Consider the following 26034-nt stretch of genomic DNA (forward strand, 5'->3'; position numbering starts at 1 on the left):
TGAGGTCTCCCCAGAGCAAACTCTCCAAATTGTTCCAAACTATAGTGGTTTTGAGATTAGCACAAATGGGGATTAGAAGGACCATCAGATTTAATTCACTAACAAACAATATACCCAGAGTTGTGCGGCATCAGTCCAGGATTCTGGAACACAAAGATATATTCAGACTTGATAAGCTCAAAATGTTAATTTTATCACAGCTGTTTATTTTTGTTTTAACTCTATTCAAAACACAGGAAAAATAATTGTTTCTAAATGTAAATAAGTGAAAAGGCCAAAAAGAAAAAGAAAAAACATTTTCAAGCTTCAAAGAAAATTCTCTTTTAATGTATTGTTTAGCAATTTCATTTTTATTCTTTGTTCTGTACTGCTACTCTTTATTTCGTGGTATTGGCAAAATCCCTAAACATAACTGGCAGAATAGCCAGTAGCCAATGTTTCCGCCCTGCCTCCCTGATGCCCTCTAAGCTTTACCAGACCAAGTAATACAAAGGTTAGCTGTTCAGAGGCAAACACCTGAGACAGCTAAGAGATTTTCCTAATTTGGTCTGGCATCCAGAGAGAAATGCTGTCAGCTGTGTTTAATGGGATAAAAGGAGAACTGTGTAAATGGAGCTTGTTTCTCTCCCCCACTTTGATTTTAAGGAAGAAAGGAAGAGAGGGGAGAAGTATACTCTTCCCCTCTAGTAGAGATTGACAGCATGGGATTGTGGAAGTCTTGGCTGGTGAATTCTCATGGGATGGGGTGGTTCCATGGTGACAGCCAGATGATTATCTTGTCAAGAAGTGAAGCAGGAAGGGTCCTTCCTTCCCAGTGGCAAGCAGGAGAGCGCACACACACACACACACACCCATGATTTGTTTTGTTTTTGTGCGCACCCAGCACTCATCTCTGGCCTTGTTTTCTGTGAATATCCTGTGTTCCCTGATGCTAGGTTCATACTACCTCAAAGTAGTATTAAAGACAAAGGAAAAGCAGTTTACGTAAAACTGATTTAAAATATTGGTTCAGAACAATGTTATGATTATGAATGCACATTTTGAAAAACAAACACATGCTTTATAATCAGGGTAAAACAGTAATTAAAAATGCTTCTGCTGCAGTATATAGTGCATACAAATTGCAAATTTAGACTATCCTCTGCATTACTCATTTATTTATTTATTTATTTATCATCAGATATATTCCTTCAGGAGATGTAATTCTGTAATCCAAACATTGTCATTTCCTTTCAGCATGTTCATTTTCCTTAGCACAATGATTCTTGCTATGTGACAAGCAGCCCCAAATTCTTTATGCCTTAGCAAGAAATCATGCCGGGTAAAGGGGAGTGGTTTCCTGCACCATGGAGCAGCATGCATTAGACGTGCAGTGTGAGCACAACTCTCTTTGAATTCTCTTTAGCATGAATTCTGAGCCATCAATATTGAAGCTGGTGCCTTTTTTCCATTCCCCATAAATGGTCACAGAGTATTCTCACAATTTAATTTTAGACTGGTTTTACTGTGCTTCTGTCTGGTGCCTTCTTGATTTCTGAATTATATTTATCCCCCTTGTTCTGAGTGGCTGCAGAAACACATTGCTTACACTACATGAAGGGGCTTGTAACAATCACAATCAAACAGTATTTCTTCCTGACAGCCAGAGAAAAATTGTCTATTATAAGCCTGATAAAACATTCTCTGCGGGTGGGTTCTTGAATCTTTGGAAGGATCTGATGCATTTCTCCCTCTCCACCACTGTTTTTTTCCCTTTCTCCATCTGCACATTTGTTTTCCAGGCAACATTTCTCAGTATGCTAATTCTTATTCAGGAAAATTGTGCCTCACGAAATGTTCGCACTGTTGTTTCCTCAAATGTTACTTTACACTGTAGCATCTGTGTATTAGTTATATTTTCTCTTTAGAAAGCAAATACTGTAAGCAAGTTAAGAGACATTGGAGAGAAATGGAAAAGTTTAAACCTCTCCTTAAATTTGCTAAAATTCATGATGTTTTAAAAACTGTGTGAATTAACTTTGTTCATATGATGAGATATTTCAACAGTATTCATATTATAAATAGGTAATGAATCATGTATTGCTTTCTTTGAACTCTGACCAGCAACAGTTACTCAAGGACTAGAAAATATTTTTAAAAGGAAAAAAAAAAAAGGTCTAAACTGGTGGAAGAGTAGAAAGCACAAAAGAAAAATTACTCACTGGTAATTCTGTTTGTAGCAATCCTGTCTTCTTCCATAACACTAAACAGCAGCTATTACTGACAGCATTATGGCTCCACCTATCAAGGCAAAATATCTGTCAATCAAGGCATTAAATATGCGCCAATCTGCCTACTTCCTTCAGTTACAGCACTTTCAGATGAAAAGAAAGGAAAAGAGAGAGAGGGAGAAATTAAGACAAAATAAAACAATTCCAAGTAGAATTCTCTGAGGAGACATGGGAGGAGTGTAGGATGGGAGAAGAGAGGACTGCGATAAACAAAATTACTGGTGAGTAATTTTCCTTTGTCGTATATCCCTCTTCAAACCACCCTACCCAGAAGCAATTTCCCCAGCATGCTACACTTTGGCTTACTGTATAGTGGAGCCTGCCATACCTAATGGCCAAAAAGTGATGTCAGCAGATGAGGAGAGGTCCAAGGATAATGCTGAACGTAAATGCAAGGAGATGATCTTACAAAATTTCAGTGGCAGTGTCTCAGTCCTTGGTGCTCAGAAAGAGCTGCTGTACCCTAACTGAATTTAACAATTTTAGGACATGGTCATTTAGCATGGTCATAGGCTAACAGAAAACCATTTTTAATCCACTATATTAATGTCCTTTTATTATGACTTTCAAAACAAAATGAACTCCTCTTGATTTTCATAAAACCTTGAATACAATGGAGAGGTAAAAAAGTCTGAGTTTTTGTTTGAAGGCCTGGGAGTGAAGTTTCCTCTGCTGTGAAAGTGGACAATCAAGACATGCTTTAGGAAGAACAGTGAGTTCCTTAATATATACATGTGAATTTACTTTTGAAATTAACTCATGGAGAAGTCAAAGAACTGTCCTATTTTCAAGTAAGATTTCAGGAACAGGAGAGAAGAAATAATAAAACTCAAATCCTTCATTCCGTGGGCTATCATGACTACAATTAAATAGGCTTTCTTAAATGAAAATGTCTTTGTGGAGGTGTCCAAAATGGAGGACTGAGCACCTGAAGAATCAAAAGAACACTTTGTCTAAAACCAAAAACCATTGGGTAGGATATGAGAGGAGGCAGGTTTAGCACAGCCTCAGTAGGGCCGCTCTGGAAGAGAGAAAGTAAAAGTCAGTATAGAGAAGGAGTCTTGTCTGCAAGATGAGCTGCTTAGAGAAATAGGACGAAGAGTGATAAAATACCCCCTTTGGGCACCGGATCACGAGAGGGCATCTCTGAAAGCACTTGGGAGATCAGATTCTTGCCTTGTTTCAAACCTGTCCAAAGAGGCTTATCTGTAGGAACCTCTTCTCAGCTTTCTAGCTTCAAATCCACACACAGATAGCCACAGAGGCCATGGATCTGCCTGTAAGTCTAGCATTGTCAAAAGCAGTATCACAGAGATAGGAAGTTGCGTGGGAAGAATCTGAAAGAATAGAGAGGGCCTCACAACTAAGTACCAGAGAAGGACCACCAGGGAAGAAGGCAGAGAAACCACAGACCAAGTGGATTGTTCCAGCTGGGCTGAGAGAGTGTTTGAAACACGAATGGGAAAGAAGAGCCACAAAAAGAAATGAATGCCTGCAAACAGACAGCCTATGAAGCCGCGGCTGAGGAGACAGCACCCTCTTTTGGGTGCTGAGCACCAGCAGCTGCACTGAACCAGGAAGAAGGGAGAATGGTAAAAGCTCCAGTCACTAAAAAACAAACTGTGGTGGATGAGAGGCAGCAGAGCAGGGGCCTACTGCCCTGGCAGACTCAGAGTGTAAGAGGGAGTGTCCACTGATACAGGACGTACCTGGTCCAAAGTCTCTGGGAGGCAGGAGAGCAGCAACCCACAGCTAAGTGGAGGGGCAGAGTAAGGGTGGGGAAGGATGAAGACCAGGGAGCATTGTTGTCACCGCTAGGCTGTCCTGACCAGACAGCTGCATTGGAGGGAAGCACATGCCAAGATAAACATGAGACCTCACTCCCTGTGCAGGGCAGAAGTACTGACCACTTGTTTCCCTAAAGTCAGAGAGTCAGAGTGGACAAGCCGCGGGGGTTGTCGTGGTGATGCTTGATCTCTGGCTGCTAGAGTTCTGCATGAGAGAGCAGTTTGTGAGGAGCAGAGGATTTCCGTTTTCCTTTCCTCCTCTCTTCTCTGCCCATCTTTGTCTTTGACTTTCATCTTCATATTTTCTGCCTTATTCTGAGAGCTAGAGTTGCAGTAGGAGAAGAAAAAGAAAGGAGGAAGATTAGGAAAGCATGTGGAATGAATCATGCACACCATGCTTCCAGGATAGAGGAGCAAAAAGCCTGATCATGAAATGAGCAGACTGGTGCTTAGAAACTGGCCTAGACTGACAGATCTTTTACCTTCTTCCTGAATGGTACATTATATAGAGCCATAATGCTGTCAATAATTGCAGTCATGGACAGGACAAGAGAAGATGGGTGCACAAATGTAATTTATTTCATTTTTAAAGAACGCAGGGTTTTCTCTTTAAAATTCCTTTACACTTTTTTCTTGAAAGAAAAATATATTTGATATGTTCAACAATCGTTGCATGCAACAACGTAAAAGCAACAACACACTTCAGAGAGTATGGTTACACTCCAGAAACCTACAAGTCTCACATGGCTGAAATCATCAGACCAAAGGCTCTGCACCCCACTCCACACCTATGACCGAAAGCCAACACAATTGACAGCTTGTTGCGTGCTCACATACATTGTATAGATATATATACACACATGCACAGAGAAAATGAGAATACTTTCTCAATACACTACGATTATGGCATCTGTCAGCAGCAAATAAGAGTTAGCTCACAGACACATCTACAGGTAGTGCAGCCATAAGTGAGTAATGGTGACACACTTTACAAGTGTAGATGAATCAAACATATATTGAGGAGTAAGATGTCATCTTTAAAACTGCCTTTTGAATTTTAATTACACTCACTGTTATAGCGTCTGTAGCTGTCAATCTTTGCTTGTGCCACTCTGTACAGAACTGTCCCATGAAAGGCAGACTTTCCTGACAGGAAATGAAAGAAAAGAAGGAAAGAGGAAACAGAAGAGGGGAAGGAGAGATCGAATGGTGGTAAAAAAGAAGGTAGAAGAAGAGTTTTTAATCTGTACTTTCAATTACTAACATTTTAAGAGTTCTATTAGCAAAACAATGAGACTATTAGCTGCAATATCTGACTGTACATGAAGTTACAAATATTCTCACTGCATGTATGTCAGATAGGGAAATCTCTCTTGATTTTGCTAAAGCCACCTTGGTTGAGTTGTATAATGTATTGTTTCCCATAATCTCTAATGGCCAAATGAGAGAAAATTTGGCCCATAAAGTTTTATTTTACAAGTGTGAATGAACAGAAAAAATGTGTCTCCTCTTTTTTGTCTCTGTCTGAGATTTAAAGACAGCCTGAAAAGACTTTTCAAACACTTTTTTCTTGTTTGTTTTTTTGCCCTAGGCCCTGTCTATAGTAGGGAAATTTCTATTAATATCACTTCATGCCCCTGATATAGAGACACACTTCACTGGCAGGTCACTGAATACCAGCATTCACTTAATGTAGACAGGACATTAGAAATACCAAAAACAACATGTTTTGCTGAGGGACTCATTGAAGGTTTCAGATATGGATTATGAACTTTAACAGTTCTTAACTGAAGGGATGACATGTTGACTCTTAAAGACATTTGTTCAACCCAGTGGTTTATTCAGCTAAATAGGTGTTATCCAAAAAACAAACAAAACATAAAGAGCTTTAAACAGTCTGATCAAAGACTGCTTCCCATTTCAGTTGATTAAGGCTATGCCTTTACTGCCAAAAAAAGAGTGTAGGGTTTTGTTTGTTTGCTGTTTACAGTGAGACAGCTAACACATTAGCTAATACAGATTTCATTGCATATCATTCTGTCATAGTCCTACCAGTTCTCCAGTCATCCAAAACTTCTTCTAGGGGAAAAAACAGTTAGAACTGTATATATACTGTAACAAACAGGCAGAATAAAGTATACAAATGAAAACATCCAACACCATCTGTCTACATAAGCAAGCAACAACAAAAAAAAGCACAAAGCCCTCCCCCTCTCCTTTGCAGATCACCTTTAAGTGAAAGCACTCATTCATTCAGCTGTTAAGAAAGCAGAGAAGGAAATGTTTGGCTGCGTGACAGTGAAGAGACAGCTGAAATGTAAGGAAGTTAAGATGTATTACATTGCCTAACTAAATCATTAGCTGCAGAGTCTAACATCAATCTTAGTACTGGCGCTCATGATTTCTTAGAGATCATGGCTAATATGTTTTATAAATATCCAATATATTAAATTAGACCTAGTCATAGCTTAACTTACACACAAGCAAAAGAGATAGCAAGATATATCCAGCAGTCTTTAAATGCTGTGATATTGCCACAGGCATATTAAAAGGACTGTGAAATCACCCCCTTAAGATAAGACTTTCATTCACTAGGTTATAATACTCAGTTTCATTACACACATGACAATTTTCCTGATCTTTTGTTAAGCTGTAATGAGAAGCTGTGGTATTTCAGAATATCCTAAAACCAAATAAACAAATGTAAAGACAGCTGAGAAATCTAGCACACACAACTTGTGGATATTATCTACTACCAACAGACAACAACACTTTGAAATCAATAGGACTCCTGGAAAAATAAGGAGTTACTCAATGTGAGCATGGGTATGAAAATCAAGCCTTAATGAAGTATGCCATGCGTCTTCGAGGACAGGGCATATTACAGTCATTTTACAGATGGGCCATACATTTTTTAAATTATCTCTGATCTTACGAAGCCCTTACTTTCCAAAATGCCAAGGCACCCAGAACTCATTGGGAATTACAGTTTCTCAGCCCCTCTGAAAAACTGGGCCCAACTGAGTTCCAAATAGAGTATCCAAGAACAGATGCCACTTTTAAAACATTTGGTCTAAGTAACTTTTTCAAGGTCATTCAGTTGTGGCAGTGGTGAGAAAAGGACTCTGGATTCCTCAATCCAAGTCACTTCTCTAAACTACGACAAAACATTTGCTTGTCCTAAAAAAGGGACACAGCATAAATAAAGAGAGACACCCCCAAATTCCCATAATTTATATTTTATTTTCTTACATAGAGGAGAGGGGATGGTATTTCATCAGAACCAATCTTGGAGCACCAAGGACAAAACCCCCTGCACTTTCTCCACTCTGAGAGCCTGGAGCGCAGCCCCTGTCTGTCTGACCTATGGCACTGGACTATGCTCTCTCCAGAGATAGTAAATAAGACTTATTAAAAACCAAATAATGATAATGTTTTGCATTTCTACAGTCCATTTCACCTGAAGATCCCCAACTGCTTTACAAACCTTGATTAACCAAACTGCATAAAAGACCTAAAAAAGTGGACAAGTATTATTATACCCATTTTTCAGGTGGGGAAGCAGAGTTAAGTCACTGCCCCAGATTACATTATAACTTCCATTCTGCAATTGGATCTTCATGGGCAGATCTGAGTCTGTGCAGATCCCCATTGATCTCCACGGGGCTCGGCATGGATGTTCAGGCCACACAGACTTGATTGCATGATTGGGATACAAGTTTGTCATCCAGAGTAAACATCTAAGATCTGACTCTGAGTCCTGTGTTATAATCCCTAGATATAGTCCATCTCAACCAGTGCTACTCCTAGGCCATGTCTGCACTGCACCACAGTGTGCACTACAGCGGTCTGAATGGCAGAGCACACCATAGTGTTGCAATATAACTGTCCTGTGTGGATGCTGCTGGAACGAACTATAAAGTACTTAGTTAGCATTAACACAGTCCTCTTTCAAATAGAACTGCATTCATGCAAACTAGATACATTTTAGTTTGTGCCAGTAGTGTCCACATAGGGCAGTTAGATGGCAACATTTTGGTGCACTCTGCAATTCACACCCGTAGTCCACTCTATGGTGCAGTGTAGTCAAGCTGCTACAAAGCCGAGAGATGTTATAGTCCTATACTACGTGATCCTACCATCCCTCGAGAAACTGCAGCACTAACATCCCTCGTCTTCTTCCAAGCAAGGAGCTGAGTTGGAGGCCTGAAATTAGATCCCTAAATTAAGTAACATACTGTCTCTTGATGTATTTATATTTGCTTGATCTACAACACTTCCTTCTGAAAAAATAGTAAATATGGATATTTTAAGTGGCATTTCCCACTGATGTGTGTGCCTAATGCCTACCTAATGTATAGATTTTTAATATACATATTGAGGTACCTGATGTAGCCTTATAAATGGCCATTCATTTATGAGGTAACAGCTGTAACCATTACAAGAGACAGTCCAGAAAGAACTCAGTCAGTTCTTAGCTCCCTTGGAGGAATGTGTATGCATGACTTCCATATGGTCCCAATCCTAAACTCATTAAAATGGATAACAAAACTCCCATTGACTTCAATGTTACAGGATCAGGCCCCTAAAGGGATAATGTTAACTTGGAAATTGTCAATTTTTAAAAAATAATTACAGAGACTACAGCTGAGCCCTAAGTCCCCTTGCCTTTATTTGTGGCTTCGTAATATTTTTCCATTTTAGAACTATTTTGCTGCTGTCTGAAACACCCACATAAACAACTGTGAAACTGGCTAGTGACTGAGCACATTCAAATATTCAATTTACACAAAATAAAAAAACCCAACATTCTCTCACTCTCTTTCAGATAAAGTAATCTTAGGTATTACTTAGGAGAGAAGGTACAAGTGACTTTAGACAGATGTAATTTTTATGTTGATGATGTCCCTTTAACATGAATTTTATAATTGGTAGGGTTTTATCAAGCAAAGAGGCCCAAGGGAGCAATCTGATTACTTAACTAAATTGGTTACCTATGTCATTATGAAAGGATATAAATATTTTACACTTACTTGCCTTTGTCAAATCTGTTTAAAGCCTTTTCTGGGACATTTATCCTCATAACAAGTGAGCACTTAAGGCTAAAAATGAAACATTAGCAAAGAAAAGGAACATTTTCCCTCTCGTACAGGAAAAGGGGGACCCCATCCTGGAAATCTACCTACCTATAAACATTTTTATAAAGTACCCATCAGTGTAGAATCTAGGAGATAAAATACAGATTCCAAATTGAAGCCTCTATGAATTAACTTGTGAAATGTTATTGACAATTTGGGATTAATTCTATGAAACTTCATTGCATTTATATTAAAAACATTATAATTGCAAGTAGTAATTTCAAAGTGTAGCCTGCCTACATATTGGAACATATAACTTCAATATTACTCCTGCAGATTAATTTCCCCCCTGCACCTCTCTTTAAATTGCTGAATATTTTTAAAGCAGGTTAATTTGAGACTGAAGCAGTATTCTCTATGAAGATCATACCAACCCCACGCATATAGAGTTGGTCACTAATACCTGTCCGTATAAGAAATTAGAAAAACCCTCTTCCAAACACTACAGTAGGTTTTTATTTAACAACCTTATTTCTGTCATATAGAATAAAGACAACAAATGGCCTGGCAGGGAGCAACTTATCAAGTAAATGTGCACTTATGCTAAAATATGCAAATACTGTTGGAATATTTTTAAAACACAGGATCTAGTGACCACAGAATTTGGAGATAGTGCCAAGAATCTTTACTTGAAGAAACTGAAACACAGCAAGACAGAGAAGTATCCGATTCATACAGAAGCAAATTTATGATTCAGGTTATTCTTCTCCTTACATCAAGGAAAAAGTTACAAATTGGGAGACTCCACTACCAAGCTGACACTACTGCAAACTTAGTTACCAAACATGCTTTTCACCTGCAGCAGTATTGAAAATCCAGGTGAGCGGATGGCGCAGTGGGAGAACCAAATCTGAGTCCTAGTTCTGGCCTTTTGCTCCTTTGGCTAGCAGGGATTGGGAATGATGGATGTGGAAGTAGCATGCTCAGCACCTGGAGGGAGAAAGTGCCGCATGTCCCACACCAATAATTATGAATCCTTAAATACCCAGGAGGACTCATTGAATAAGGCCTGGCACTCCTAGTCCCCTGCTAAAATAACTAAGTATAACCATTGTATAGGCGTTTTGGTAATTTTGTTCAGCTACTGCATGTAAGGACAAAATGGTAGTGTATTTTCATTATGAAACAGAAGCCCTAAAGTCATGAAATGGCATCATTTCCTTGGCCCTTCACAGTTGTAGCTGGATTGGTCTTTAATGCAAAGTGCTATAATTAAGGGGAAGGTGCTAATACCCATATAGCATCAACAGCCAATCAACCTTTTCCTGGCACCAGCTTTAGAACAAGGCATTCTGAAACTCTTCCAAGCAAGAGGTAAGACGATCCCAGCATACCAGCAAGTCAATAAACAAGAAGAGGAAAAATAGACTGACTTGATAATACTTTGTTCCTTACTTGGCTTTATTAGTTGTTCCTCCTGTGCAATTTCCACATCATCAGAATCAACAGAAAGTTCCTTTATGAAGTTGGAAGGAAACATGCCAGTCTTTCCATTGAGAATTCCTTCCCACCAGCCCTCCTCCACCTGGAACAAGACAGAAACAGAACAAAAAGGGGTGTTAATATATACAGTACTTTTTTTATTTAAATGTTTTAAAATACAAATTGTATGAATAAGAACAAATGTGAAAAGAACACTGATTTTGAGCTGTTTGTATGCATTTCTACAAGTATGGGATGCGATTTGCATGTGTCCTTTTTATATGCATGAGATGGATGTATATTATCTGTGCACGTCTGCAGTTTTTTTTATTTGTTCAACCATGGGAGTGGACAAGCCGTTGAATAAAATGACTGAGCAATACTTCACAATTACAGAGCACACTTCACATTTGTAAGAATTAGTTCAACCACCAAGGAAATGCAGCGGTTGAAATATGACAGCTCATTAACTGTGCGCAGCAACACCACACCCCCATTCATGACAGGATGTGAAAAAGAACACTAACTGAAAAATTCCATGTCTTTACAAGCAACTTCTTTAGGTTTTCACTGCATGACATGACACCACGTATTATGTAAAAGTTAAAGAAACGGCAAAGACTGAGAGAATATGAAGAACAGTACTAATGTGTGTTAGATTGCAGTAGAGTCAACAGGACCTACAGAAATAAATAATAATGGGAGAAAAAGAAGCAAGCAACTTCCTAATGTAATTCCCGTAGAAAATAAATACATCACCTAAAAATGATTCATTCCCTCATGTGTAACCTATCCAATATGGAATGGGAGCATCATACTAGGAAATGACAGTCCCTAAATACCAGATGCCTTTAGGTTATAACATGACAGCAGGGAATGATTTATTCTCTGCATCAGATAAATATATCTTTGACAGATTAATATCTTCCATTCATCAGACACTGCCCATCCACAAAAAAGTGACAGGAGAGGACAGCTTCAGTCTGTGAAATATCAGTCTCTAATGTGGTTTGACCCATCTCCTTTCTGTCAAAAAATAAATAAATAAAATAAAATTCTGAATACCAGATTCCAAGTGCTTTGCAAGTTGTAGCTATTTACTAATTTTTGCAAGTTGCAGCTTTGCAAGTTGTAGCTGTTTACTAATTTTTTTAGAAACAAAAAATTAAAACGGTTTCAGTTATTTGCTAAGAACACAGCTATATAGCAAATATTTGTAAAAGTCACAAGTTTTTATATTGTAAATCATTTATTAAGAACATATTCAGGATGCCAGCAACAACTTATAGAAAATATTTTCTCAACCTATAGATGAAGTAGCTGAATCTTAAAACCCAGACATATACTGTACCGTGATTTATTTTTGTTTGGGTACTTCCTTTTGATATATTACTATAAAGTACATTTACCAAGTTATTTTTACTGTAGGGTTTTTTCCACCTCCTGCTTCTCATACAAATTCATGTCCTTTTATGCTGACTTTTTGCCTTTAATTTTGAATGAAATGCAAATCAATGTGGCTATTTTCATTTAACAACTTCAGTACCTTACCATGCCAAAACACCTTGTTGATGCATCAGTAACATCAATGAGGTCAAGCACATCTCTAGGAATAATGGTTGTTAGCTAACTGCTGCCTTAGAGAGAAGAAACAAGACATTCTTGGTGAAACAGTGGCCCCGCCACACTGAAAGTCAATGGCAAAACTCCCATTGGCTTCAGTGGGGCTAGGATTTCAGCCAATGTTTTCATATGTCCTAGAAAAATAATACTTGTTTGTTTTTGTCTTCTCTGGTCAAACTAAAAAGGCTGGGAAAAACAGAGAGAAAAATAAACAATAGTATTTTCAAAAGCCAAATCTTTCCTATAATAATTTTCAAAGAGGAAAATTATAGGGTTAAAATCATTAGCTGCACCTTTTAATACTATTCATATATAAAATATTTCTACTTATAATACTGTATTATTCACAGAAGACATTATTGATCAAAACTGAATCTTTATTCATTACCCATACTACCCTAACAGTTACTCAAGTCTGACTTACAGATGACCAAAAGATGAAGCACAATGGAATTATGCAGACCTTTAGGTCTCAATCTTGCAAGATTGAGCCCTTACTGCCTTTTTCCCCCCGTATGCTATAAAACCAAAACGAGACCAACCAATATTATCCACTTACATCCCTCCAAAGTAATTTTTTCTGTATGTTTCCTCTTGCATAACACTGATTTCTAATAAATTAATATCAGTACCATACACACACATGCACAAATCTCACCATTATTCACCCTTACATCATCTGCAATGCTTACTGATGACTACTGCATGATATTTCCAGTGTCTGCCCAGTGAGCAAGAGACTAGAGCCAAAAGTGGAGTCTTTCCAAAACACTATGCAAAGTGATGTTTGCATAGGATACTGGGGAGCTCCATGTTTTAATAAATATTTTTTCAACAACAGCATTGTACAACATAGGTGTGCGTATGTGTGTGCATGCACATTTTTATTAACTTTAAACACACTAGTTAGAGATTATTTCATACAGCAAACTACATATAAAACTGTCTCTGGGAATTAACAGCCCCAAATAGGGACAACCTTGTGCCATATGGTTTGAAATGATGTGATAATTCTTAGCCAATAAAAGCTTACAAATAGAAATGCATTATTCATGTGAGTAGCCTATCAGAAGGTACAAGTATTCAGTAAAATCTGTTACTGTAGCTAAGTGCTTTCAGGATTTATGCACCTGGGTCCTAACTCTTGCCTAGCATTCATGTACTGTAAAAATCATCCTCTTCTTTTTTACCTCAACCACAGAACAGAAATCAGGATTCTTGTAGTAGAGGAAAGGTTCTTGAATTAAGCCATCTCCTACTGACAATACTGTATATACTGTTTTTGGTTCAAGATACTGGGCTGGATGGACCTTTGGTCTGACCCAGTATGGCCATTCTTATGACCTTCTAACTAAAGTGAAAACTACTGTCTTGTCTTCACTAGAATTTTACAAGTTAACTTGAGTTAAGAACATAGCATTTTTTCCTAGTGAAGCCAAGGCTTAGAAGTTTAAGGATAGCTGAATATTCTATTTAAAATGCTTCACTTTACAGCTTCTGGTAAAAATTTTCCCCCTTTTTATTCTAACAGAATATGTGGCTCTGTGTCGAAATCTGGCTTGGAAAATTCTTTCCCCTTTCCAAATACAGCATACCCCACATGGTTCCCATCTTGACTCTATATGGATAATACAACATACATAGCCATTATTTTGCCTTCCATATTGGTCTTGCATCACAGCAAATAATATTTCAATATAATCAGCTAATGTAGTCCTAAAGTAGCAGTTACTCTCAGGTGAAAGAAAATCTGGAAGAGGTGTTTTCTGCCACCTAAGTTACATATATAGGTGCCAATCCTGTAAAGATCTACATACATGCTCAACTTTATTTACTGTGATTACAGTTTTTAGCATGCATGCAGTTTTAATTATTCTAATATTATATTACATAAACAAAAACCCTATGTTAGAAGACCATAAAGGTTGCAAAGTCAAGCACTCAAAAGTTAGAAAATGCCAGTATTAAAGTTGCATATGTAAAACCCCCTGACTGTGGGCGAGATATTTGGAAAAACCCAGAGGTAAACGGAGTAGTGAGCCTGCAGTGCCATTAGGTGACGTACTCCAGTACTGCACCTCATTCAACGTGAGGCCCGACCAGTGAGAGGTTGTGTCACTGCTTGCATTATAATCCTGAGTGCCCCAAAATGCTTCTGCTACTTGTGGCTCCCTTCCTGGGACACACACAGAGTCAGCGGCCAGCATGTACATGTGTTCTGCATGCTGTACAGCTCTGATTCCATCACTTTGAATCCAACAGCCTGCCAGCAGTTATCACAGACACACTTTTGTCTTTACCAGCCTTGGCTAATGTTAGCAGGTGACCCCAACATACTCCCATTCCTAAACTTCCCCAGACCCATGTGCTTTGATACGTCCAGCCCTCTCCTGCAACATTCAGAAGAAGATGATCCATTTGCTCCTTTAAGGAGACAAAACCCACCACACAGCACTGCTGCTTTAGATTTACAGTAAGACAAGTTAATTAACAAAAGAAGATATTATTTTAAGTGAGTACATGTATAAGAGATAAAGTTAGAAATGGTTACAAGTAAGTAAAAATAAAAGCACACATCTAAAAGTCTGAAACTTAATCTATCAAGGTTTGGTTCAAGGCTTTGTTCAAGAGGACTGTTCTCAACCCACAATCTACCAGCAAGATGTGGTGGGCCTCTCATTTCAGTCAGGATCTCTTCCAGAGGCCCTCAGGCACTGGTTATTTTGTCTTCTTAGTGAAAGAGATAATTTGGGGATCACTGCCCCTTTCCTTTTATAGTAGATTTAATCTTTGAAATGAATTCTTCTGAGGGGTACCCCCTCAAAGTAAAGTTCATTCAAATTGTGAGGAAGGCAACATGGAAAGCTCTATGCTCCATCTTCCCCCACTTTTGTTTGCTAAAATGCAAATTGTTCTGGTTCCTGCCATCTCCTCTTCCTGATGTTTTGATGGTTCTATTTACCACTTATCTGTAAACTGAGGTAAACACACATTCATTTGTTTAGGATAGACCTGTTTAACAACTCTTGCTGAGGCAAGGCTGTCTGTTTTGAGCATATACTAGTATCATCATACTGGGGGAATACACAACTTTACATATCATGTTGCTACATGTATTTCACCATGATATTATTGACCAGTGAATTATTAGTTTTCAAATGATACCTAACAGGGCATATTTTGAACAAAGATTAAGGATGTGAATATGGAAGTGCTTTGGGCCATAATGTTGCTCTCACCATAGTGTCTCAGTACTTCACAAACATTAATGTATTTAGCTCCACAGCACTCGTATAAGATTATGTGGTACAGTAACTCCTCACTTAACGTTGTAGTTATGTTCCTGAAAAATGCAACTTTAAGTGACCTGATGTTGAATGAATCCAATTTCCCCAAAAGAATTAATGTAAATAGGGTGGGGGTTAGGTTCCAGGGAAATTTTTTTCACCAGACAAAACTTATACTGTGTGTGTGTGTATATACATACATACACACACACACACACACGGTATAAGTTTTAAACAAATAATTTAATACTGTACACAGCAATGATGATTGTGAAGCTTGGTTGAGGTAGTGAAGTTAGAGGGTGGAAGAGGGTGGGATATTTCCCAGGGAATGCCTTACTGCTAAATGATGAACTAGCATTCGGCTGAGCCCTCAAGGGTTAACTCGTTGTTGTTAATGTAGCCTCACTCTACAAGACAACATGAATGGAGGGAGGGGAGACAGCATGGCAGACAGAAACAGAGACACACACCCTGTGTGTGGGAGAGAGAGAGATGTGCATTGCCCCTTTAAGTTTGCTGACACCATTCTAAGTACATCGCCTTTGAAAAGATCAGGAACTTGAGCTAGCAGCTGCGGCCAGCAAGCTCTCTCTGTCCTGAGCCCTGTCCTGTCCCCACCCTGCTCTATATGGAGAAGGGGTAAGCGGGGGCAGGAGTAGGAGGGTGGGGGACACCCTGATATTAGCCCCTCTTTCCTTCCCCTCCCCTACACAGCAAGCAGGAGGCTCCCAGGAGCAGCTCCAAGGCAGAGGGCAGGAGCAGCACATGGCAGTGGGGGGAGGGACAGCTGAACTGCCAGCAATTGATAGCCTGCTGGGTGGCTGCTGCGCAGGGAACTTAGGGGAGCAGGGAGCTGATAAGGGAGCTGATGGGGGGCTGCTGGTCCACCCTGGTTCCAAGCCCCCACCAGCTAGCTGCAACGGGCTGCTCTTCCTGCAAGCAGTGGACAAAGCAGGTAGTTGCCAAACAATGTTATGACGGAGCATTGAACAATTTTAAATGAGCATGTTCCCCAATTGATCAGCAACGTAACAACGAAACAACATTAACCGGGACGACTAAGTGAGGAGATACTGTATTACGATCCCCAGCTGGGGAACTGAAGCACAGAGATTGAGGCAAAATTGTCAAAAGTTTCCACTACTTTTGCAAGCCCAACTTAAGACACCTCAGCCTGGTTTTTCAGAGTATTTAGCATTTTAATAGAACTTTATCTGTTCAATGCACAGGTGTAGTCCACATCATTTCCAGCTGTGAGCAGTCAGCATTTATGCAAATCTGGCCCCAGGCGTCTCACACTGGCCACTCAGAAAATGAGGAACATACAATTAGTGTTCAAGTGTGTCATAAATATAAAGGGAAGGCTAACCACCTTTACTTAAATCCCTCCTGGCCAGAGGAGAAACCTTTTCACATGTAAAGGGTTAAGAAGCTAAAGATAACCTCGCTGGCACCTGACCAAAATGACCAATGAGGAGACAAGATACTTTCAAAGCTGGAGGGGGGTGGGGAAAAAAAGGGTTTTCTCTGTCTGTGTGTTTCTTCTGCCGGGACCAGAGCAGGAATGCAGGTCAGAACTCCTGTAAAGGGTTAATAAGCAATCTAGTTAGATATGCATTAGATTCTGTTTTGTTTAAATGGCTGATAAAATAAGTTGTGCTGAATTGAATGTATATTCCGGTTTTTGTGTCTTTTTTGTAACTTAAGGTTTTGCCTAGAGGGATTCTCTATGTTTTGAATCTGATTACCCTGTAAGGTATTTACCATCCTGATTTTACAGAGGTGATTGTTTTACTTTTTCTTCAATTAAAATTCTTCTTTTAAGAACCTGATTGCTTTTTCATTGTTCTTAAGATCCAAGGGTTTGGGTCTGTGTTCACCTATGCAAATTCGTGAGGATTTTTATCAAGCCTTCCCCAGGAAAGGGGGTGTAGGGCTTGGGGGAATTTTGGGGGGAAAGACGTTTCCAAGGGGGCTCTTTCCCAGTTATATTTTGTTAGACACTTGGTGGTGGCAGCAATAAAGTCCAGGGACAAAAGGAAAAATACTTTGTACCTTGGGGAAGTTTTAACCTAAGCTGATACAAATATGCTTAGGAGGTTTTTCATGCAGGTCCCCACATCTGTACCCTAGAGTTCAGAGTGGGGAACGAACCTTGACAAAGTATGGTTAAGTGACTTGACTAGCATCACATAGGAACTCTGGGGTCCTATAGACAACAGGTTCCTTAACTACATACTCCTGGGGAAATTCTGTGCCAAAAAATTAAAAATTCTGCATACAGTATTTTAAAATTCTACAAAATTGTGAATGTTTTATTTGTCAAAATAACACTATATGATCACACCAGATTCAATTATTTTGGTAATTTATTTCAAAATACCTGTCAGCAACCATGTCGGTAACAATACAGACAACAAAAGATTCCCCCAGCAGTAGTGAATTAAAGAAACCCCTATGACAACCCAGTTCCTGTTTCTCTGTTATTTTTTAGTTGGGTGCCTCAGTCTGGGTGTGTCACTCATGTTAGCTGAGCACATCTTGGGGGAAAACTCCCCCCCTCTGGTCTCTAGACACCAACACCCTGCCCCCCAGAGCCCAGCCGCAGGGAGGCCCCACCCTCACCCTGGCCCAGACACCTGCATCCTCCTACACCCTCAGAGCCCAGCCGCAGGGCCCCCTATCCCAGTCACCCGCATCCCCCTATGCTCCCACAGCCCAGGGATCCAGAGAGAGAAACAGCCTGATTCTGGGTCCTAGGTTTGTACAGTTTCTGGAATGCTGCCTCCTTCCTTCAGGGTGTTACAGGAATTGCAGCTGCCGGGAACCATCCAGCTCCACGCATGCATGCATGCATGCACGCACGCACGCACCTCCCCAGGAGTGTCCTGTATTTGTAAGCTAGAGACCAGGGCTTTGCTGGGTCCAGCAGCCCCTAGTAGTGAAAAGCAGCTCTGCAGCACCAATTCTGCAGAGAAAAATGAAATGCTGCACAGAACATTAATTCTGCACAAATTCTGCATTGCACAGTGGTGCAGAATTCTCCCAGGAGTAACTACAAACATACAAGCTTCAGTCCCAAAGCACAGTCCCATCCTGTGCACTGAGTAAGCCAGGGGATCTTGTGGAAAAAACTGTATGTGAACATGTAACCAAAGGCCATATGTCAATGCATGTGCACAAGGAGACTGAATTAAGATTGCACAAGTAAACTTAATGTGGCATTTCCTAACTTTTAGTGCTTAAATTTGCAACCTTAATGTTTTTTTTAATGTAGGTTTTTAAAACTGTAATTACTTAATTTAAAAAAAAATTTAAAACCATTAAAATTAAAAAATGTCATCATCTGGAACAGTACTGTCCCTCAACTTGGGCCATCTGCAGGTTCAGACCCTTAGATCCATAGCAGAGTTCTCTACCACTTGAGCTAGAAGAGTATCTCGCAGCAGTAATATTGTGATCCTCTATGTGGACCAGCCATATAAGGGTGAATCAGACACTTTGCCTGTGGGTTTTACAGCTATTTACTGACAGCAGATGAATGTAGAGGCACAGGACTACTGGGTTCAATTTCAGTTTCTGATGGAGAGTATGCGCTTTAGTGTTGTTAGGCTCTGCTATGAGGCAAAAGGGTCTGTCGCCGTCTGCTCCTATCAATCCCACTTCCATCTATGAGCTTCTTCCCTCACCTTGTGACATTCTCTTCCCACACCATTTCTTACTACGTTGCGTTTAAGGCAGGTTGCTTCCGCCTTATCCTCGCAACCTGCGTGACAGCAGGGGGAGCATTGAGAGCACAAAAGAGGCAGTCTCCCTGCTTTCAGTTCTGGTGCCAACCACCTAGTGGCCCGCAGCAACCAGGAAGAGCTATTGTGGGAAAAATCCGGCTCAGCCCCTATATCTCTCGCATTCAGCATGCTTGGTACAGACAGAAGGTATTCAAAGGTTTATATCTTGATCATATGTGGAATTTTGATAGGAACAGCAAAAGGCACATCCCTGACACTACGGCCACCTCTCTGCCAAATTTTAAGCTCTTGCTCCAAAGCGTCTCAATAAAATGGTTATAAGAATTTTTTGGTGAGAGCAGTAAAACATTTTTCACTGTTCTTGTAAACTTTGAGCTGAGACTTGCAAAACAATAAGTTCAACGTGAGGCAGACACCCAGCATGTAAACATTTAGTGTGAATTGTTAAAGTTATAAGAAACTGAAAGCAGGGTGTTACAATGGAAATGTTTCAGAGTAGCAGCCGTGTTCGTCTGTATCCGCAAAAAGAAAGCTTATGCTCAAATAAATTTGTTAGTCTCTACGGTGCCACAAGTCCTCCTTTTCTTTTTTTAATGGAAATGTTAGACATCCTTAACTATAGGCAGCACTACCACTTCTGCGTATAAAGAACTGCAGTATATTTTAAGGCCCCAATACCGCACAGACTGACTAGCATGCTTAACTTTAAGTACTCTACATAGTCCAAGACACTGCTCGTAAAGAGGATTGGGCCTTAAAGTGTATTGCAATATAATTATAGAATAATCAAAACTGAATACATGCTCAAAACTGTCAAGTGACATTCCAAATGTTCTTAACCTGGCAGAATTGTTCAGCATTATATGAACTAGAAAAAACTGCAACGGGTATTTGAATGTTTACATTCAGTAAGAGAATTAGATGGCTATAGCTGCATTTTGGGACAATTGTAATTAAAGTTATAACTAATGAGCTTGGAAAACGAACTACATATAAAGAGTTATCATTCATAAACCTTAGAAATGGTGGAAATGTAGCTACTTTTGACTGTTTGATCTTATTATATTAAATACCTTTATATGCCATATAGAACAACCAGGAAGGAACTGTGAATTAAAGGGCTATAATTCCATCAAGGGGTTCTTATGACATCAACCAAAAAAGCAAAGTGCATGTAGTTTGTTTAGCAATTCAAATACTTTGATAGAATTGTAATCTTACAATTCATGCTGCAATAGTTTAATTTACATAAGACACAGCAAACTTGTAACTTTTTGCTGCTCCACTACACTCAAACCCCAAAACAGTTTCTGCTAGTCGGGCTTTCTATAATACCTATCTGTACCTACCACAGGTGCTATAGAAAACCCTAAGGGTATGTCTACATAACAAGCTGGATCCCACAGCAGTGAATCTCAGAGCCTGGATCTACAGACTCAGGCTTGCGGGGCTGGTACTATGGTGCTAAAAATAGCCATGTGATTGTGTGGACTTGGGCTCTGGAGCCAGCAACACCCCTCCCCTCCCCCCAGGCTTCAGAGCCCAAGCTCCTGCCCAAGACTGAATGTCTCCACAGCTATTTTGAGCACTGTAGACCCAGGCTCTGAGACTCACTACCACAGGATCTTGCTTATTGTAACCATACTCTAAGAGACCTCCTTACTTCCGCGGAGACCATAGATCTCAGTTCCTAAACTGATACTTGAAAGACACAGCACAGTAGAAGAATACAATGGGGGGGCAGCTTCTGTCTCTAACAGGTGAAATCTAAGAGTTTGGCTATATGGGAAAGTTGTACTGGTCTAACTAAAAGTGTGTTTTAAACAGATTTAGCTAAATCAGTGTAAAAGGCTGTGTACACACTTTTATTTCACTCTAAACCAAGCTTATTTTGGATTAGTTTAAGTCAGTTACAAATTGGTTTAGAATAAATTAAAAGTGAGCCACTCAAACCGAAATGAGTGTTCACACAGGAGTTTGCACTGGTTTAACTAAATCAGTTTCAGACCAATTTAATTTAAACTGGTGCAACTTGATTGTGTAGACAAGGCTTAAAATTCACAGGCATGACATCATACCTCATACTGTGAATAAAAAAGATTTGGTGGGTGGAAGGGAGGACTTGGAATAAGTGAGGATAGCTGTATGATCTAACCTTGCAAAATTTACACAGGGTAAATAATTTTTTAACAAGCAAATAAACTACCATTCAATCACAATGGTTTAGACTGAGCAAGTAAATTTTGTGCTGGCGCTACTAAATAGTAATGGACATTTTGCAAAGCATGATTAATATAATAGGTTTGCGCATTCATCATTTGAATGCACATGTTATGGTACATCATAAAGTAAAACTTTACAGAAATATGTTTCTGGTTTGCACTACTGAGGTGCTTATATTCTTAATAATTCCACAGGTTAGGCATTCACATCTTAAAGATGAATTCCTCTAAGTAAAGTGGTATTTATGGGGTGTCAGAAGTGCCATGGTTCACACTGCAGTGCTATGCCTTTGTACACAGTAACATCGACACAGAGAAAGACAAGCAGTAAATTACTGCTGCAGCTTTCTGTGGCAGATAAAGGTCCTGTGAAATGGTGAAAAAAGCCTGCTGTACTTTCATAGGAATAGATACTGATCACAAAGGCAGTGGGGCAAAAACAGAACACAGACAATCTATTCTGCATCACCATTCTAAAAAACAACCCTGGTTATAATAAATGCCCTGTGGTTGTACTCGCTGTGATCTTAAGAATTTTGATTTTGCAGAATAATTTTTTTCTTCCATCAACCCAGTCTGGTACCACTCAGAAGGCTAAGATAACACCTTATGTTGCACTAATGCAGCGAGGAGTAAGGAAGATTTTACATTTGGGCAAATGACAATGTAGGATATTTCCCTAGGACACAAATGAGTATTAGGAAGGGGAAACAGCTCATCTACTTCTGGCCCCCTTATTCTCTAGCCAGCTGCCATAGGCATTATGGTCAACACCACATGCAAGCCATTGGCAAACCTTTTCAGTGCAGCAGTAAAAGTAATCCCAGCAGTGCTTCCCCCAGGTCTGCCCAATAGAACCTTGCCTTAGCTAATACTGTACATTTTCTTAGAGCAGAGAATCTGCAAGACACTCAGGCTCCCTTCAGCAGTGCCAATCAAGACAGAATTATGAATTCCATGCCAGATGTGTGTATTACTAATTGAATATATTTTAAATATTATGTAAACACCTACTTATGAAAAACATTCCCTTAACTATTAGCAGGGGTGGGTATGTGGTGGAGGGTGAGGGAGTGGAATGTTTCATTTTCATATGTCTACAACTTCCACATGTAACGTAAACATTTTCAATTTCATCTGGATTTGAAAAATTGTACTGATTACAGAAAAAGGAAGTTATTAAAATGTGTGTGAAAAGAAATAAGAGATACATTTGTTGGCTGAACTTTAGAGGGCTCTCAATTAAATTAGTTACTTATATGATTCATTGGAGGGTGATAGTTCTTCCTCATGGATGGGCCTATTTAGATTATGTTAGGAGGACTTTTTATTCCATCACCTTGTTCTTCAAAGACAGATTTATCAAGTTTGAAGTGAGACAATTCAAGGGAGGTTTTCTATGTTCATGTAATGTCTAATATGTTTCAAATTGCACAGCAAGATGAGCTTAAATTCAGTCTTGGAACTCATTAGAATGTTGGCTGAATAGTGTCATCCAAATGTCCTAGCCAATATCTTATAATCTTGACATCCTACATTACAATTCTGCTCACAGCCAAAATAAGGTTAGTTAGATGACATGAGATGTCTGGTTCTGGGAAGGAAAATGTGCAGTATGTGCACTCAGGTTAAAGAAGAAACAGTGATTACTAAGCCCCTCACATTTGGGTATGTCAAGTTTAGTCTTTTCACAGGCAACTGAGAGACCTGACCAGATTGCAAAGAACTTTTTTTTTTAAATGGATTGTTGGTTATTTAAGTGACGGATAAAAGAGAAATAAAACTGGCCATATCCTCAGCAGAATAACAAATGCTGATTTGTTAGCTGCTCAGTCATTGAAAAAAATCCCTGAAAATAAATCTCGGCAGCTGAAAACCTGCCTTTTATTGGACTTTTCATCAAACTGAATCCTTAATAGATTGTTTTAATGCTCAATAAATAAAATTAAATGACTGAGCATATCCTGATTCATTCTAAAGATTCCAGGTTAGTATTTTAGTTCCCAGTCCCGATATTTAAATCAAAAGCATAACTTCCAACAGCTTCAATGGCGCAAGATCAAGTCCTCAGAAGCTGTATAGAATCGATCTGACAAGCAGATCTCCGTATGCAGAACTACTTGCAGGTTCTAAGCTTTTGGTTCTAAGCGTAAACTTTTGTAAATGGTGCCCAATCCAAGAAACTGATCTGTGTTTAAATGCCACTTGGTGTGGAGTATGCGCATATTCCTGCAGGTAAAGCTTTCAAGCAGATCAAATTACAACATAATCATAAGGGGCAAAAAATCTAAACTGACACAACACAAACAAAAAAACAATAAAAAACTCTTTTGAATTGTTTTAAAACATATTACCCTCTGAAAGGTTAGCATGTAAAAAGCAAATGAAGACTGTGGCCTACACAGTACGTAAGAGTTACTTACTTCTCCCATCACTTCAATGATGTCACCAACTTTTAACTCCAGCTCATCGTCATTCTGAGGCATGTAACTGAAAGCCACCTGACATCTTCTCCTCCTATTTCTCTCCCCTAGATGGAGATGAAAGAATAGAGCAAAATATTTAGATGAAAATTTAAATAAAATGAGGCTTCCTGAACAAACAACCCAGCTACACTGTGCCCCTGAACACACTCCATGGGACAGCACTGAAGATGAATTGCACTGTTCTAAATGAGCACTATTCAAAACTTTTTGAATGTTTGCAATCCCTAATAAATGTGCCTAGGATCGGTTTACAAAAAAAAAGACGAATATTCAGATTTTTTCAGAGGACCACAGAGCATATTATTCCTTCGAACTATTTTTGTCTTTTGATGTAAATTGATACAATGAGATATTCAAGTAAGAATAAATGGTCTTTCTTCTTCTTCTACTACTACTGCTTCTGCTTGCTCTCTCTCTTTTTTAAATATCAGTGCACCAGTAGGCTCATCTTCCATAGATATATATTTTTAAATGGCATACTTGTGCACTATTCTAAATTTAGGGTGTTGATTTAAATGCAGCCAGGTAAATGGGACGATTCAGTTTTGGAATATTGCTTGCTAAACAAACAGCTCAGTATCTATCGATATTTAGACTTTTTTGTGGAACTGAGAGGGAAAGAGAAAACTTTCTGTAATTTACCTGCTGAAACATCCTACCCACCCTCTTCTGGTTAAAGAACCACTTAGCAAAACAAAGAATAGTAACAGCATTTTGCATGTGGGCATGATGGAGGTAGAGTGATAGAAACCAATTAAAATACAGCTCCCTCTGTCATAAATAAGGAAATTTCTTGTTCAGATGCCTTGCAATGCAGGAACCATACCAAATACCATATGAAAAAACTGTCAATATATTTCTTCACTTCATGAGTAATTTGTTTACTTACAAACTGAAATATTAAATCTCCTCAAATTCGCACACACAAATCAGGTGTGTCTTCATAATTACTGTCCAAATGCCCCTAGACTTCTATTTCAAAAAAAGTCATGCAGTCAGTATGATGTTTACTCTACAGAAATACTCATTGACAGTACTAGAAATGCTCCTTAGGACAAATGAATGAGAAAAGTCATATCATTGATGATTCTCTTTTTTTCAGTTTGGAAAGCTGGTCTTTAAAAAGAAAAAAAGGCAGGGGGAAGTCCCATGCAGACAAATTTGAAAGGCAATTTTACCTTCACTAGATGACTTAGCTTTTAAATTTTCCCATCTTGGGCTTTAGGAGAAAGTTTCCCTTGTCTTTGAGGTATAGTATAAACAGCAGATGACTATTTGAATTTTAAAAAAATAAAAATATATTTTAATGCAGTTGACCTAACTATCTCATAAAATGTTAAGTTTATTTTTCTTCACTTATACAAATAAAAAGTACTGTGTGACGATGATGATTTCATTAGAGTGATTTCTGGGCGGTATCCTAATAAATACATTCTGTATAGAATGCCTTCAGGACTGTGCAAAAATTAGAGGCTGCAAATAAAAAACAGACTTTTTTCTAAAGATAAACGTACTCATTATATGAATATCAGCACTTACAAAGTAGTAACTGTTGACTGATTTGACAGACTGAAGTACGTCAGTTGCCATGGTATTTTATAATCAACATTGGGTGACTCAAGGATAAATGATTTTGACATTTCTAAGGGCTGGTCTACACCAATGCGAGGAGCCTAGGTAACAAAATGGAGGAACTAGAGCTACTGGTGCAGGAAGTGAAACCAGATATTATAGGGGTAACAGAAACATGGTGGAATAGTAGTCATGACTGGACTACAGGTATTGAAGGGTATGTGCTGCTTAGGAAAGACCAACATAAAGGTAAAGGTGGTGGAGTAGCATTGTATATCAAGAAATAAGAAGCAATGGAATGGATAAGACAGAGTTCGTCTGGGCAAAAATTACATTGGGGAAGAAAACTATTAGAGCCTCTGCTGGGATAGTGCTTGGGGTGTGCTATAGACCACCGGGATCTAATTTGGATGTGGATATGGATAGAGTCCTTTTTAATGTTTTTAATAAAGTAAATACTAAGGGAAACTGCGTA

The 26034-nt window shown here is 39.0% G+C and overlaps 1 protein-coding gene across 4 annotated transcripts in view; it reads right to left on the reverse strand.

The window, feature by feature from the left end:
- Positions 1-26034, reverse strand: part of SH3KBP1 (SH3 domain containing kinase binding protein 1) — a 363156-nt gene that overhangs the window by 138158 nt on the left and 198964 nt on the right. For 3 of the 4 annotated variants that reach the window (XM_074967845.1, XM_074967825.1, XM_074967818.1), the window contains 3 exons: positions 23925-24031; positions 10591-10720; positions 5129-5203 (listed from right to left, as the gene is read on the reverse strand). In XM_074967845.1, coding sequence (XP_074823946.1) covers positions 5129-5203; positions 10591-10720; positions 23925-24031 — 312 coding nt within the window. The remainder of the gene's footprint in view (positions 1-5128; positions 5204-10590; positions 10721-23924; positions 24032-26034) is intronic. The other variant, XM_074967836.1, reaches the window with a different exon arrangement.

The sequence above is a fragment of the Natator depressus genome, chromosome 1, assembly GCF_965152275.1.
Source record: "Natator depressus isolate rNatDep1 chromosome 1, rNatDep2.hap1, whole genome shotgun sequence".
In the NCBI taxonomy this organism is placed as follows: domain Eukaryota; kingdom Metazoa; phylum Chordata; order Testudines; family Cheloniidae; genus Natator; species Natator depressus.